The sequence below is a fragment of the Aquarana catesbeiana genome, linkage group LG10, assembly GCF_042186555.1.
Source record: "Aquarana catesbeiana isolate 2022-GZ linkage group LG10, ASM4218655v1, whole genome shotgun sequence".
NCBI classification, from domain to species: Eukaryota; Metazoa; Chordata; class Amphibia; order Anura; family Ranidae; genus Aquarana; species Aquarana catesbeiana.
Window position 1 is genome coordinate 24,867,510 of NC_133333.1, and position 14,347 is coordinate 24,881,856.

Below are 14,347 nucleotides of genomic sequence, written 5' to 3' on the forward strand. Positions count from 1 at the left end.
CTCCTCTTCTCCTCATCCTCCTTCTTAGAGCCATGTGGCTTAACTCTATCAAGATTAAATTTTTTCAATGGTAGCAGTGAAAAAATTTCCACATACTCACCTTTCCACAGTTTTTCACGCACTACTTGTTTTAAGTGCGACCCTAACGGTCCCTCATAGCAAACATAGACCTCGCCTTTTGCCGCGTCAGCCAACCTTGTTATGTCCTGCCTGCCAGCTGCCTCCGCTGATTTTTCCGTCCCTTCCGCGGCCCCCACTCCCTGTCACCGCTGGGCTGGGCAATGCGACTGCGGCCTGCACCACCGGCCCTCCACTTTTTTCTGCTCCACCTGCAACCCCCGTCGGAACCCATGCCGCCGCCGGGCCCGTGCGACCCTTTTCTGCCGCTTCAAAACGCTGTAAGAGCTCATTTATGCCTGCCAAGAAAACCCCCTAAGCCAGAGGCCCCCCGTTTGTGTCATTCACTCTGCCAGCTTCACTCACACCTGCAACCCCCAGCCCCCCACTACTCGGCAGACCTGCAACAGAAATCATGACATTAGACTCACCAGGCTGCACAGGCGTAGCCTCATCAGCCGGACTTCTGTTCTCCACCGCTGTTGTCCTCCTGGAGGGGGGGGGGGGGCCGCCTCTTCCTCTGACCCGGACCGCTCATCCTCCCCAATGCACTCTCCTTCTTCCTCCTCAGCCGATGAATGCCCACCCGGCCTGGACACCAAGGTTGCCGTGGAAACCGCGGCCGTACACCCCCGCCTCCCCGTATCCCATCTGCCTGTCATTTTTTGCTGTACCTTGCCCGGACCGGTGTTGGGAACCACAGTCCTGCCGTCAGGTACTATCGCTGCTCTACCCGGCCGTCCTCTCTCGCTTCTACTGCGACCCCCTGCCGTGGAACCAGAAGGCCCAGGGATCTCTCCTCGTGCACCGCTGCGCACATCCGACTCCCTGACTCTGGGGGCGGGGCTAACGCTTCTCTCCACTCTGGCTGTGCTAGGCCGCTGCGCCGCTCCCGCTACATCCCGCTGACCGCCATTCGGTCCACCTTCGGTTCTCCCCCGTCCCTACCGTTCGCTTGCCACTCTATTTGGCGGCGGGCCCGCTGAGGGACCGGAGTGAGTCCCAGGCTGCCGCTGTTCATGGGAAAAAAAACTCCTCTGGGGGCCGCGACCGCCGAGTCCTAGTGTCGCTCGTTACCCCCCTGCTAGATGCAGGCTCTGTTCCCCTCACTGCTTCCTCTAAGGTGTCCTGGAGCCAGGCTGCCCCTCTCACCATTGCTTCTACTCTCATCTGCTCCATCAGGCGCTCCAGGTCAGCCATGCTGCTCTTCAGGGAACTTTCTTCAGGAAAACTGTTACTCCCCCCAGGGCGGGATGAACTTATAAAGACCCTCCTAGTGCCTCCCCCTCGGTTAACTAATATACACTCCCCCTCTGTGTTAACTCCACTGCTGCCACAGTCATGTACTCCCTCCACCTATGCATTACATGCTGTGTTCCGGTCCTTTCTTTAACATGCACTGACGTACTGTTCAATGCACATTACATTGCACTGACATGGGGCGTGTGTTATACACTGGAAGGTACCTTAGGGAGCCATTTAAAATGACTGGCACTGCAACCCACCACACTGCAGATTGTGAGTTTTATTACGTTACCACAACTCATTAGTTTGAAGGCAACCTTAAAGTGGTTGTAAGCCCTCACATATACCCAGTGAAGTGACTGGCCTCCGGTGATACACAAAGAGGATACAAATCCTTCAGAATAAGTTGTACCTGTTTAGCCTCAGTCTTCTCTTCCCTACAGCCACTCAAAGTCAAGAATTTATAAATTCACCAGGGAAGATTTAAGTGCTGTTAATGTACCTACTTACAGTATTTAAGGCGTCAGCACATACCTGTAGCTAATTACTTTATTTACAATAGATCACTCAGTTGTTGGAAGTCTACCCTATTGAGACATGGCTATGTGTGGTTTTAATGTTTTATAATGATGTTCAATAAACTGTTTTGGTCCTATCAAGTTTGTTAAGCCTCACGAGGATTACAATTACCAATACTGACCTATGGTAGTGGATACTTCAAGAGTCGGATCTGGGACCTATTGAGAGTCCTAAGCGCTTGTATGGAGATAGAATTTGTTTGTGCCCTTTGTCTACTTCCAAGTGGTTTTATCTCCAGCAGCTACAGACAAACTCCTCGGTTGTCTTTGTTCTTTTTATTGGCGCCAGACCAATAGTTTCCCAGTGCTAAACCTTTCCTCCAATTTCTAAATTGCTACATTGTACATTCCAAAAAGCCAATATAAAAGGAATAGTAGTGGTAAAAAAAAAAGCACTTAACCAATTATTTTTTTTGTACAATTCTCCTTTAAGGTGGCCATGACAGGGGGTGAGTTCTATGCCTACATACTTTTGCTAATAGGTACGCCTCGTTCCCATCTCAGAAAGTTAGGAGGTATGGAAACACAACTAGGAATTATGGCAATGAGATCTCACTGATGATGTATCCAAGACATAAGAAGCCAGAAGCTGTTCCATTATTGGTTGAAAATCCCTTTGAGGTATCTGGGGTAATGGATGGAGCAGAGTCCTCCATATTATATGAGAGTAAATCAGGGGAAGGAGAAGAGACCCCCCACCAGCAGCACAGAGCATATTATCACGAAAGAAGAGCCAGATAATGGAGGAAGTAGGGTCTTCCATCAGTACAGGGAATGCCAAAAAAGGATAGAGGGTCTGAGAATTGGGCAGAGCAGAGTTCTTCAGCAACAAAAGGAGGTTGATTTACTAAAGGGAAATTTACTGTGCACTGCAAGTGCAGTTGCTCCAGAGTTTAGTAAATGAGGTAAAGCTTCACTTTGCAAAAATAACCAATCACATGCAAGGAAAATTAAAAAACAGCAATTTTGCTTGCACATGATTGGATAATAGAAATCAGCAGAGCTTCCCCTCAGATCTAGAGCAAGTGCACAGTATATTTGCCTTTAGTAAATCAACCCCAGAGTATGTTATTGGGTAACATTGGGTACTGGATAATGGATGGAGCAGTGTCCTCCTCCAGCGCAGAGAATGCCATTATGATGGGGAGTCTAAATAATGGGCAGAGCAGGGTCTTCCAGGAGTTCTGGGCAATCATGGTATGCTCGGGTCATTCTACTATGGGCAGATCGTGAAATAAAGTCAACCAATACTAAAAAGCCATTTACAGTTCCAACCTGACTATTGGTCAATAAGAAAAACATCCACTTCCTTCTTTCTCTCAACAGACATCATAACGGATGTGACCTTGCTACAAACACCAGCGATCGTAATTGAGAGTACCCCCATGGTGAATCTATCCTGCAGGGCCTCCTCCGGATCTGGATCTGTGACATGGCAGAAGGATGGTCAACCATTGACCAATGATAGTTCACACGTTCTACTAGACCAGGCCCTCCAGATATTAAATCCAAATAGAACTTTCTCTGGGAACTATAGCTGCAACATGTCTAACCCGGTCAGCTGGAATGTCGGATCCAAAGTGATGACAGTATACTGTGAGTAGGACCTAGGAGTAAGCAACAAGCTCACATATTAAAGCCCAATTGAGCTATTAGTCTAAATAAGTTAAAGTATAACTAAAGGCAGAACTTTTTTTTTAGTTTTGGATAGAGTCGAGATGAATTAGGACACCTATCAGTTTTTATTGCTGTCTGTGTCATTAAGGAGATTCACCCTCTCTAATTATTCCTTTTACCATTGTCATTGAAAGTGAAAGTAAAAGAAAATCCCAAATTTTGGACTGTCCCCAGAAAAGTAACAGAGGGGGAAATCTTCCAATGGGGACACAAGTTCTGGTGACCTGAGTGTCCTCAAGGAATGTGCTTAATTTGCAGGGAATTTCGCTTACTTCCTGTTTGGTAATGCGACAGGAAGTGAAGGGAAATCTCCACAATGGAACACAGATGACAAAAAAAAAAGTGACAGGGGTTATAGCCCTGCCTTACCAGGGGCATATCTGCCACGAGGCAAAACAAGGCGTTTGCCTAGGGCAGCATTTTTTCAGGTGGGAAGCACTACCCACAGGCGAACGCCTTGTAGCCGAATGACGGCTACAGCCTGGTCGTCCAGTTCTGGGAGGTCGTCTATTGACGCCCCTCCCAGAACCGTGCCCCCCCGCATGCCTGCTGCGGACACAGCTGATCACAGATCGGGGTCAAGAGCATCACAGCAGCCCTTTACCAGGTGATGAGCTGTGTCCAATCACAGCTCATCACGATCTAAACACACTTGCCGGATATCAGCATTCCTTTCCTCACACTGTCACAGCGTGAGGAGAGGAGAGAGCCGGTAACCGGCAAATGTAAAAAGGGACATCTACACTAATAATCAGGGTACTTATCTGTGTCCTGATTATCAGTGCAGCCCCATCAGGCCCATCAGTGCTGCCTATCAGTGCCACTCAGTGCTACCTATCGGTGCCCATCAGTGCTGCCAGTGCCACCTATTAGTGCCGCCCATCAGTGCCAATCAGTACTGCCTATCAGTGCCCATCAGTGACAATGTAAGAGGCAGTGGCCTGTAGCAGACACAATGAAAATGGTGAACTGTATGAGTTCTTCTAGAATCCTTTACATGAGGGGTAGGCAAACTTCACCCTCAAGCTGTTGCAGAGCTACAAGTACCATGAGGCATTGCAAGACTGACAGCCAGGGCACCGGTACCACTGGCCCAGGCCACATCAGTTCAGGTGGGGGGCCTAGGCAGTAGAGTAATTCGGATTGTGGACGGGGGGCTGGGGGTGATCAGTGTGGCAGGGGGGCAATTACTGGAACTGGTCTTTCTGTGTGGCTCTCCCTAAAAGCTGGCTTCTCCTCCTCTCCCTCCTGCCAGTTTTCAGTTGCTTCAGGGAGAGCCACACAGAAATAGCGGTTCCAGTAATTGCACCCCCACCCCACCGATAAACCTCCATGTTCACAATAAAATTCCTCCTGCTGCCTTGTCCCTGTGTGCGTCTTTCCCCCCGCAGCACTGCCAACTTTCCCCCTGTCCCTCCCGCCAGCTGCTGCAGGGCACAGGGGAATCGTTCCAGAATGGAGAGCTGGGGGGGGGGGGGGGGGAGGGCGGGTAATTCATATTTCATAGCCCCTTCCTTTTCTGAACGCACACAATGAGTGATCTTTACAGATGACTCACTGTGTTCATTCATAACTGGAGAATAATAAACTATGTTTACTATGTTTCAGATTTTGAATGAACAGGAAGCTTCTGTACAGAATGCTTCCTGTTCATTTATGTGCAGTGCAGCTGAGGCAGCAGAGAAAGATTGGGGAATCCGTGTCATCAATTCCTCTTTCTCAAAAGTGATACATCGGGTGTCTATTTAGACTCCTGATAGTTCACCAAAGCCCCTCCCAACAGCATTGTGAAAAAAAATAAAGAGAAAAAAATGAAGAAAAAAATTGTAAAAAAAAAAAAGTAAAAAAAATAACAAATAAAACATTAAATAATTACAAAATTGTAAAAAAAAATAAAAATCAATGGCTCATTCAAATGGGTTCTCTTGCCCATACAGTGTGAGTGGTTTGCTTGTGTGGGTGGAGCCACCGGATACTCTATGAGAATGCAACAGCTGTATGAACACAGCCGCAGGTCCAAATTTGACCGGTGTGGGAGGATGGCCTTGAATGCACATGGTCTGTGTTCGGGGGTCATACACCTGTTCCCACACACCTGTTAAATTAGGGCCTGCGGCTGTGTTCATACAGCTATTGCATTTTGATAATGTAATATAGGCTGCCTCAGCCACGTAAAAAAAAAAAAAAAATGAAAAACCAAACACAGATTCACACTGTACAGGCCACAGCGCCTATGTGAACGAGCCGCCAAGACCTCATTCACACACACCCAGCTTTATTAACTCAATCCAGTTTTATTTATTAGATTTAGCAGGAATTTTGTAAGTTAGGTTTCATTTGTGTCCGCTAATAAGGATTTTAGTGTATTTTTAGCAAAAAATATTATGATATTTTTTGGGGGGAGGGGGGCCTGTCAGGTAGACTGTATGGGGGCCCCATGGTTTCTAACATCAGCCCTCATAAACATGATTTCAAGAGGAAGAGGCATGATGGGACTTGTAGTTTCCCAACAACTGGAGGGTTGAAGTTTGCCTTCCCCTACATCTTCAGGCAGAGACAGGTCATACCAAGACAGTCAAAGAACATGAAACACCAGGCTCCCCATATACCCTATGCAAAAATTGAACAAAAAGGTCCGGATGGCCGCACTCCAATGAAATCCATTTCTTTATTGTTATAATAAATCCATGCAGCAAAGATAAAACCACTAACGCGTTTCACACCATTACAGCAGGTGCTTATTCATAGCTCAAGGAAATACATGCTGTGCAATACACAAGAGGAGATAGTCTCTCGGTGAGTGACAGCATGAAAACCTGAACCCTGTGCAAACTAGAGTCATTGTTCATTGACAACTGAGTAGTTCTAATAACTGGCGCTTGGTTTTGGTCCAAGAAAGATCTGTTATTTTTCGATTTATGAAATATATGTCTTATTTCACAGTCCCGGTGGAGAGTGTTACAGTGACCCAGTCGCTCCAGGTGGTGAGTGAGAGCAGCCCTGCTGTGAATCTTAGCTGTAGCACCCCTAGTGGTAACAGTGAGGCAGTGACATGGACAAAGGATGGGCAGCCTATAATTAATAACAGCACCCACATTCTAATGAATGGGAACAAGATTCTTCAGATTACAGCACCCAAGAGGACGTTCAGTGGACTCTATAGCTGCAACATGTCCAACGCAGCCTACTGGAGTTCGGGGTCCCTTCTGCTCCGTGTCTATGGTAAGTAGTAGCACACAAGTATGTCTGCATCACCTGTGACTGTTTTGAACACAACATAGAAAGTCAATGACTCCAACGTACATATTCTTAGTTCTTAGTGTGATAGGTTAAACCCAACACTCTTCAAACCGTCATGGGGGTCGAAAATGTATCTTCTGGAAAAATTTACTTTTTTTTCCCTCCTCTCACGCCCCAACAAGACCTTACCAATTAAAGCCATAGAAAATAGAGTTTGTTTAAAAAAAATGTATATAATAATAAATGTAATATATTATACATACATACACACACACACACATAGTATCTCACAAAATTGAGTACACCCCTCACATTTTTGTAAATAATTTATTCTATCTTTTCATGTGACAACACTGAAGAAATGACACTTTGCTACAATGTAAAGTATTGAGTGTACAGCTTGTATAACAGTGTAAATTTGCTGTCCCCTCAAAATAACTCAACGCACAGCCAATAATGTCTAAACCGCTGGCAACAAAAGTCAGTAAACCCCTAAGTGAAAATGTCCAAGTTGGGCCCAATTAGCCATTTTCCCTCCCCGGTGTCATGTGACCCGTTAGTGTTACAAGGTCTCAGGTTTGAATGGGGAGCAGGTGTGTTAAATTTGGTGTTATCGCTCTCACTCTCTCATACTGGTCACTGGAAGTTCAGCATGGCACCTCATGGCAAAGAACTCTCTAAGGATCTGAAAAAAAAAAAAGAATTGTTGCTCTACATAAAGATGGCCTAGGCTATAAGAAGATTGCCAAGACCCTGAAACTGAGCTGCAGCACTGTGGCCAAGACCATACAGCAGTTTAACAGGACAGGTTCCACTCAGAACAGGCCTCGCCATGGTCGACCAAAGTAGTTGAGTGCATGTGCTCAGCGTCATATCCAGAGGTTGTCTTTGGGAAATAGACGTATGAGTGCTGCCAGCATTGCTGCAGAGGTTGAAGGGGTGGGGGTCAGCCTGTCAGTGCTCAGACCATACGCTGCACACTGCATTAAATTGGTCTGCATGGCTGTCCTCCCAGAAGGAAGCCTGTTCTAAAGATGATGCACAAGAAATCCCACAAACAGTTTGCTGAAGACAAGCAGACTAAGGACATAGATTACTGGAACCATGTCCTGTGGTCTGATGAGACCAAGATAAACGTATTTGGTTCAGATGGTGACAAGCGTGTGTGGCGGTAACTAGGTGAGAAGTACAAAGACAAGTGTGTCTTGTCTACAGTCAAGCATGGTGGTGGGAGTGTCATGGTCTGGGGTTGCATGAGTGCTGCCGGCACTGGGGAGCTACAGATCATTGAGGGAACCATGGATGCCAACATGTACTGTGATATACTGAAGCAGAGCATTATCCCCTTGCTTCAGAGACTGGGCCGCAGGGCAGTAATTCCAACATAACGACCCCAAACACCTCCAAGACAACCACTGCCTTGCTAAAGAAGCTGAGGGTAAAGGTAATGAACTGGCCAAGCATGTCTCCAGACCTAAACCCTGTTGAGCATCTGTGGGGCATCCTCAAATTGAAGGTGGAGGAGCGCAAGGTCTCTAACATCCACCAGCTCCGTGATGTCGTCATGGAGGAGGGGAAGAGGACTCCAGTGGCAACCTGGAGCTCTGGTGAACTCCATGATGCCCAAGAGGGTTAAGGCAGTGCTGGAAAATAATGGTGGCCACACAAAATATTGATACTTTGGGCCCAATTTGGACATTTTTACTTAAAGGTGTACTCACTTTTGTTGCCAGTGGTTTAGACATTAATGGCTGTGTGTTGAGTTATTTTGAGGGGACAGCAAATTTACACTGTCATACAAGCTGTACACTCACTACTTTACATTGGAGCAAAGTGTCATTTCTTCAGTGTTGTCACATGAAATGATAGAATAAAATATTTACAAAAATGTGAGGGGTGTACTCACTTTTGTGAGATACTGTAAGTACGCAAAATATGTAATTCCTGGAGTTCAGCTTTAAGCTCTACTTTTAAAACTCGACTCTTTTTTTTTTTTTTTTTTAGCGTTGAACAGTGAGGGGAAGTTCTGGGGAGATTTGCCCTCACTTACCATAGGATCAGAAAATGATGGGAAATCTCTCCAGTGAGGACACAGACTGCCACAAAACCCCTTTTTTGTTTAGCATTTTTTTTTTAACCCAAATATTTTTTTGTAAAACTAGGAAAGGTTTAGGCGTCCCATCGGTTTACTATTGTCTGTGTCTTCCTATCCCAGGAAAAACTTCCTTCCTAGTACAATAAACATTCCCTTATTTCTTGCCCTATCTCAACAGGGTTATGAAAAGCAACAGAAAAAAAAAAAACTTTGACAAATATTCCTAAAAAGATAAAAGCTGAAATAAAAAAACACATTCGCATTTTCAAATTTAATTCTAAACAAGTTTTCCCTCTTGACCGACAGACCCGGTGGTGAATGTTAAAATGACGCAGTCACCCCAGAAGGTGAATGAGGGTGCGGCCCTTGTAAATCTAAGCTGTAGCGCCTCTAGTGGCTTCATAGAAAGGGTGACATGGATGAAGGATGGGCAATCTGTGATCAGCAAGAATGCCTACAGTCTGTTAGATGGGAATTGGACTCTCCAGATAACGCGACCCGACAGGACGTTCAATGGACTCTATATCTGCAACATATCCAATGCAGCCTACTGGGGTTCTGGGTCCCTAAATCTCACCGTCTCTTGTAAGTAATAATAAAACACGGTTTAGTCAGCCGCAAACATATCCGTTTTACATGCGTTTTTCTGAGGCTACTAGTAGACACAAAAGATAGCAGTCTAAAATTCAAAATCAAGTCTTTCACATTTTGTATCTCTCTATAAGTCATCTGCCCCCAGCATATTATGTTTTGTGGCTGATTTTTGCTTGGAAATTCCTTTTTGTCTTCTGAGTGAAAATACTGCTTCCTGCCCTCACACTCCAATGCTCTATGCTAGCAGAGCTGAGTAACAGCCACACCCCTCAGCACAAGCTTACCAGCACAGGCTTGGATTGCAGAGAAGGGGAGGGGCATGACTGCCCAATTCTATTACTGATTACTGAGAGCCCTGGGACTAACTCGCTGGCTATTGGTCATATTTAAGCACCCTGCACAACTGCTGTAACAGGAAAGTAGAGGTAAGTCTATCAAAAAAATGGAGATTATTACAATGTCTGTCTTGTTGCACATATATTTCATTCAATAGGGCTTTTAATAAACAACTTTGAAATGATCTCTCATCTCGTATTAAAAAAATGAACCTGCATTTTTGGTAAAGCAGTTCTCAAATTAGGCTTATTTTGTTGGGAAAGTATATCACAAAAAAATTGAAACTACCATCTTTTATTCCTACGGGTCTCTTCTCTCATAACATATGTCATGTTTTGGGGGGTTTAAGTAACTTTCTAGTGAAAAAATGGAAATGGAAAACATTGCGTGTGAAAAAAATTTAAATATTGCTCCGGTAGCGAAGTGGCTAAAATGGGAATCCAGACAAAAATGTTTTTTTTTTTTTAATTTGGATAGAGTGAGGCAGGGTCAGCACCTCCTCCAGGTATGCACTGCATTTACCTCTGTTGGTTTCTGTTGTGTTACACTATGTGATTTATAATGCTCTCTGTCTTTTCCCTCTGTCTATCTGAACTCTTTCTCTCACCGTAGTTCTGAATATTCTCCTCCCCTTCCTCTCTCTGATTCATTGTGCACAGTATACCTCATTGCTGTAACATCTTTACATGTGGTTTACAACTGCAACATTTTTCTACCTATGGATACCCATCATTAAACGGAACATTCAAGAGGATTCATCGTCTGTCTTTCCATACAGTGAGTTATTCATTGAGTTAAGCTGTCTGAATTGATGCAAGGGATAAATAGATCACCAGGTCATGTAATCTCTATGTGAAGCTGATGATAACGTTTATTGCCTTGTAGTTGAGTCAGAACAGTAGAAAAACGAAGTTCCACAGCCTAATTACAAGATTTCTGCATATAGTACTGTTACAGACAAGATTTACTGCCCTCATTGCAAGAAAGAATGAGACAGCAGCACATGGAATCTTCATAACCTGAGACCAGGCTGCAGGGTGTCATATTACAGCACACAGATCCTGCCTGCTTATCACTGAGACATTCTCTGCCTGTGTAAGCCATGAGTTATCACAGCTCTCAATGTGAATACACAGCCACTCCAACACAAGACACTGAGCCAACTGACTTACCCAAACGCTCAGTCAAACCCACCTGGAAAGTGATGGAGAATTATGAAGCCTTAAGAACTGAATTGTTTAATAGCTTGAAGCTATTTTGGGACAAGATTGCTTTTGAATCAAATACAGTGTCTGTTGAAGGTGAATTACTGACACTAGAGGGCGCCATTAAACAACTCTCTATCTCTTATGAGCTCTATCAGCTTACCAGTGACAAGTTCATTAATGTCTTACAAAATATGAACACAGAACTTTCACTCGAGGAATTAAAGAATTTCAAGGCTCTTAATCTGGAAAGAGATGGTTTTATCCAGCAAACCAAATTAAAGGCAGAAGCAAAGTTAAAGCTGCTACAGGACACTGCATCTCACAGATCTGTTTCCACCAGACATTCTAAAAGGTCTTCTAGAAGTCAAGATACTCTACACTCAGTGAGCGACTTATTAATGCCCGCGCTGAAGCGGAAGCCAGCAAGGTGCAGGTCGCATATGCAGAAAAGAGAGCAGAATTGGAAACGGAGTCAGTGCTTCACACCGTACGTCAAAGAGCAGAGTTGGAAGCTCACACAGCACGTCAAAGAGCAACTATAGAAATCTTAAATGAACAGTGTAAACATGACGCAGCTATGGCAAGGCTAAGGGTTCTAGAGCAAGCTATCAGTGCAGACGAAGGTGCAAGTGAGAAAGACAGCATCAACCTAAACATAGCAGATATGGAAGATCCCCTCAAACGCACTAAAGACTATGTCCTAAGCCACTGCAGTATACACTCCATTGTCTCCAATGCTCCTGGCAACTTACAAACTCCTTCACAGCTCCAAGTTAAAGAGGTTCCTGCAACTTCCTGCATGCAAAATCACTCCAATGCATTTCCTGCCTGCCTACCTAACCTTCCTTCTTATGTCACAGAGCATCAGAGCAAGCTGCAAGCAAGTCATCAATTTCCTGTCATCGGTACAGCATTGAGTCAACGTACCATTAGAACAACCGACTTCAAGCAAGCAACTCACCTGAACGCATCTGCTGCACCATATTTACCTGTGTCCTTTAACAATAATGTCAAAGATAGTGCAATCAGCACAATTCAGCCAACAGCATCTCACATAAAGGCAGAGACAACTGAGACAGCAGAGTTTGTGAGGTACATGCTTCGCGGAGAGCTCACAAAGACTGGTCTTACAAGTTTTGATGACCAACCTGAGAACTACAGAAGTTGGAAATGTGCTTTCAGAACTGCAATCAGCGATCTTGGCATTACAGCGGCTCAAGAATTGGATCTCCTGATTAGATGGCTTGGTCCTCTATCTGCTGCACGTGTTAAGCCATTAAGATCAGTTTTCATGGACAATCCTACAGCAGGCCTCATAGCTGCATGGGAGCGACTAGAGCAAAGTTATGGCAGTCCAGAAGCTATAGAAAATGCCTTGTTCGTGCGTCTGGAAACCTTTCCAAAGATATCTGGTAAGGTCAACAAGGAGTTCCAGAGATTGAGTGACCTTCTCCTTGAGCTTCAGCTAGCCAAGGCAGACCCAAAACTACCTGGACTCAGTTACCTTGACACTGCAAGAGGGGTAAACCCAATCGTCTCCAAGCTCCCGTATGGTGTACAAGAGAAATGGTCTGCACTAGGATCATCATACAAAAAAGAGAACAAGGTTTCCTTCACTCCATTCTCTTTCTTCTGCAACTTCATCAGAACAATCGCAGAGACCAAGAATGATCCAAGTTTTTACTACGGTGAGTACAGTCTCTTCTCACCATTTCCTAAGAGTACCAGTCTTCAGGGCAACTATAGAAGCCGTAGAGGCCCAGTATCCGTGAAAAAGACTGACATCCTTCCCACTCCTACCACAGTGGTGGCCACGGACAGACAGAGTAGGAAGATTGAAAACCCTAACAGAGAGTGTCCCATTCACAAGAAGCCACACCCCCTCAAAAAATGTATTGGCTTCAGGAAAAAGCCTCTGGAAGAGCGTAAGGAGCTTTTAAAGACATTTAGGGTATGTTTCAGGTGCTGTGCTTCTACCGAACATTTTGCAAGGGACTGTAATGTATCCATCAAGTGCATAGAGTGTGGCTCCGAAGAGCATGTGCAAGCCCTACATCCGCTTGAGCCCAGCTCTGCACAACCTGCTAACACTCCTCCCAGGTTAACGCATGGCGGGGAGAATACAGACCAAGTGCCTAATTCTACCATAATTTCTTCATCCTGCACTGAAGTTTGTGGAGAAGACCGCTGTGATAAGTCCTGTGCTAAAATATGCTTGGTGAACATATACCACAAGGACCAACCAGAAAAGACCCTAAAAGCCTATGCTATCCTAGACGATCAAAGCAATAGATCGCTTGCAAAATCAGAACTGTTTAATCTATTTGAAATAAAAGGCGAAGCTCATCCTTACACCTTGGGTACCTGTAGTGGAACTACAGAGGTTTCTGGAAGAAGGGCTCATGGACTCATGGTATCTTCTCTCAAAGGTAACTTGCAATTACCCCTACCTACACTTGTCGAGTGAAATCAGATACCCGCTAACAGGGAAGAAATCCCTACTCCAGCTGCTGCTTTCCATCACCCTCACCTGAAGGTAATAGCAAATGAGATACCGCCGCTTGACAAAGATGCTCAGATCCTTCTTCTGTTAGGAAGATACATTCTAAGAGTTCACAAGGTACACAGACAAGTCAGTGGACCCCCAGATGCCCCATTTGCTCAGCGCATGGATCTAGGGTGGGTCATCATAGGCAACGTCTGTATAGGCAAAATGAAGAGACCTACCAACATTTCGTCATTCAAGACAAATGTTCTGCCAAATGGCCGAAACACTTACTTTGAGCCATGCCCACATCACTACTGGGTGAAAGAGAAGATAGCCAGCCACGGATGGCAACATGGTATCTCAGGTAACACAAGCCCTTTCTCCTGCCACGATGACGACTTCGGCTCTACAGTGTTTAATACAACCAGTGAAGATGACATACTGGCTCCTTCAACGGAAGACAAAGAATTCATCAAGGTAATGGACAATGAGTTCTTTCAAGACGACTCCAATAACTGGGTAGCACCCCTACCGTTTCGTCTCCCAAGAGAGAGACTGCCCAACAACTTGCAACAGGCCATCAGTAGATTCTCCTCCTTAAAACGAAACTTAAGCAGGAAACCAGAGATGCAAAGACACTTTGTGGACTTTATGCAAAATATATTTGACAAAGATCATGCAGAGCCTGCACCCCCACTAAAGGAGGGAGAAGAATGCTGGTACCTTCCCTCCTTTGGCGTGTATCACCCACGTAAACCAGACCAAATCA

At 45.1% G+C, this 14,347-nt stretch overlaps 2 protein-coding genes across 4 annotated transcripts in view; one reads left to right on the top strand and one right to left on the bottom strand.

The window, feature by feature from the left end:
- IGLON5 (IgLON family member 5) overlaps positions 1-14,347 on the bottom strand; it is an 859,278-nt gene that overhangs the window by 118,016 nt on the left and 726,915 nt on the right. The window lies entirely within an intron of this gene.
- The window catches only part of LOC141110473 (pregnancy-specific beta-1-glycoprotein 11-like), a 36,393-nt gene that overhangs the window by 15,806 nt on the left and 6,240 nt on the right, over positions 1-14,347 (top strand). For 2 of the 3 annotated variants that reach the window (XM_073601829.1, XM_073601831.1), the window contains 3 exons: positions 3,267-3,536; positions 6,561-6,839; positions 9,259-9,537. In XM_073601829.1, coding sequence (XP_073457930.1) covers positions 3,267-3,536; positions 6,561-6,839; positions 9,259-9,537 — 828 coding nt within the window. The remainder of the gene's footprint in view (positions 1-3,266; positions 3,537-6,560; positions 6,840-9,258; positions 9,538-14,347) is intronic. The other variant, XM_073601830.1, reaches the window with a different exon arrangement.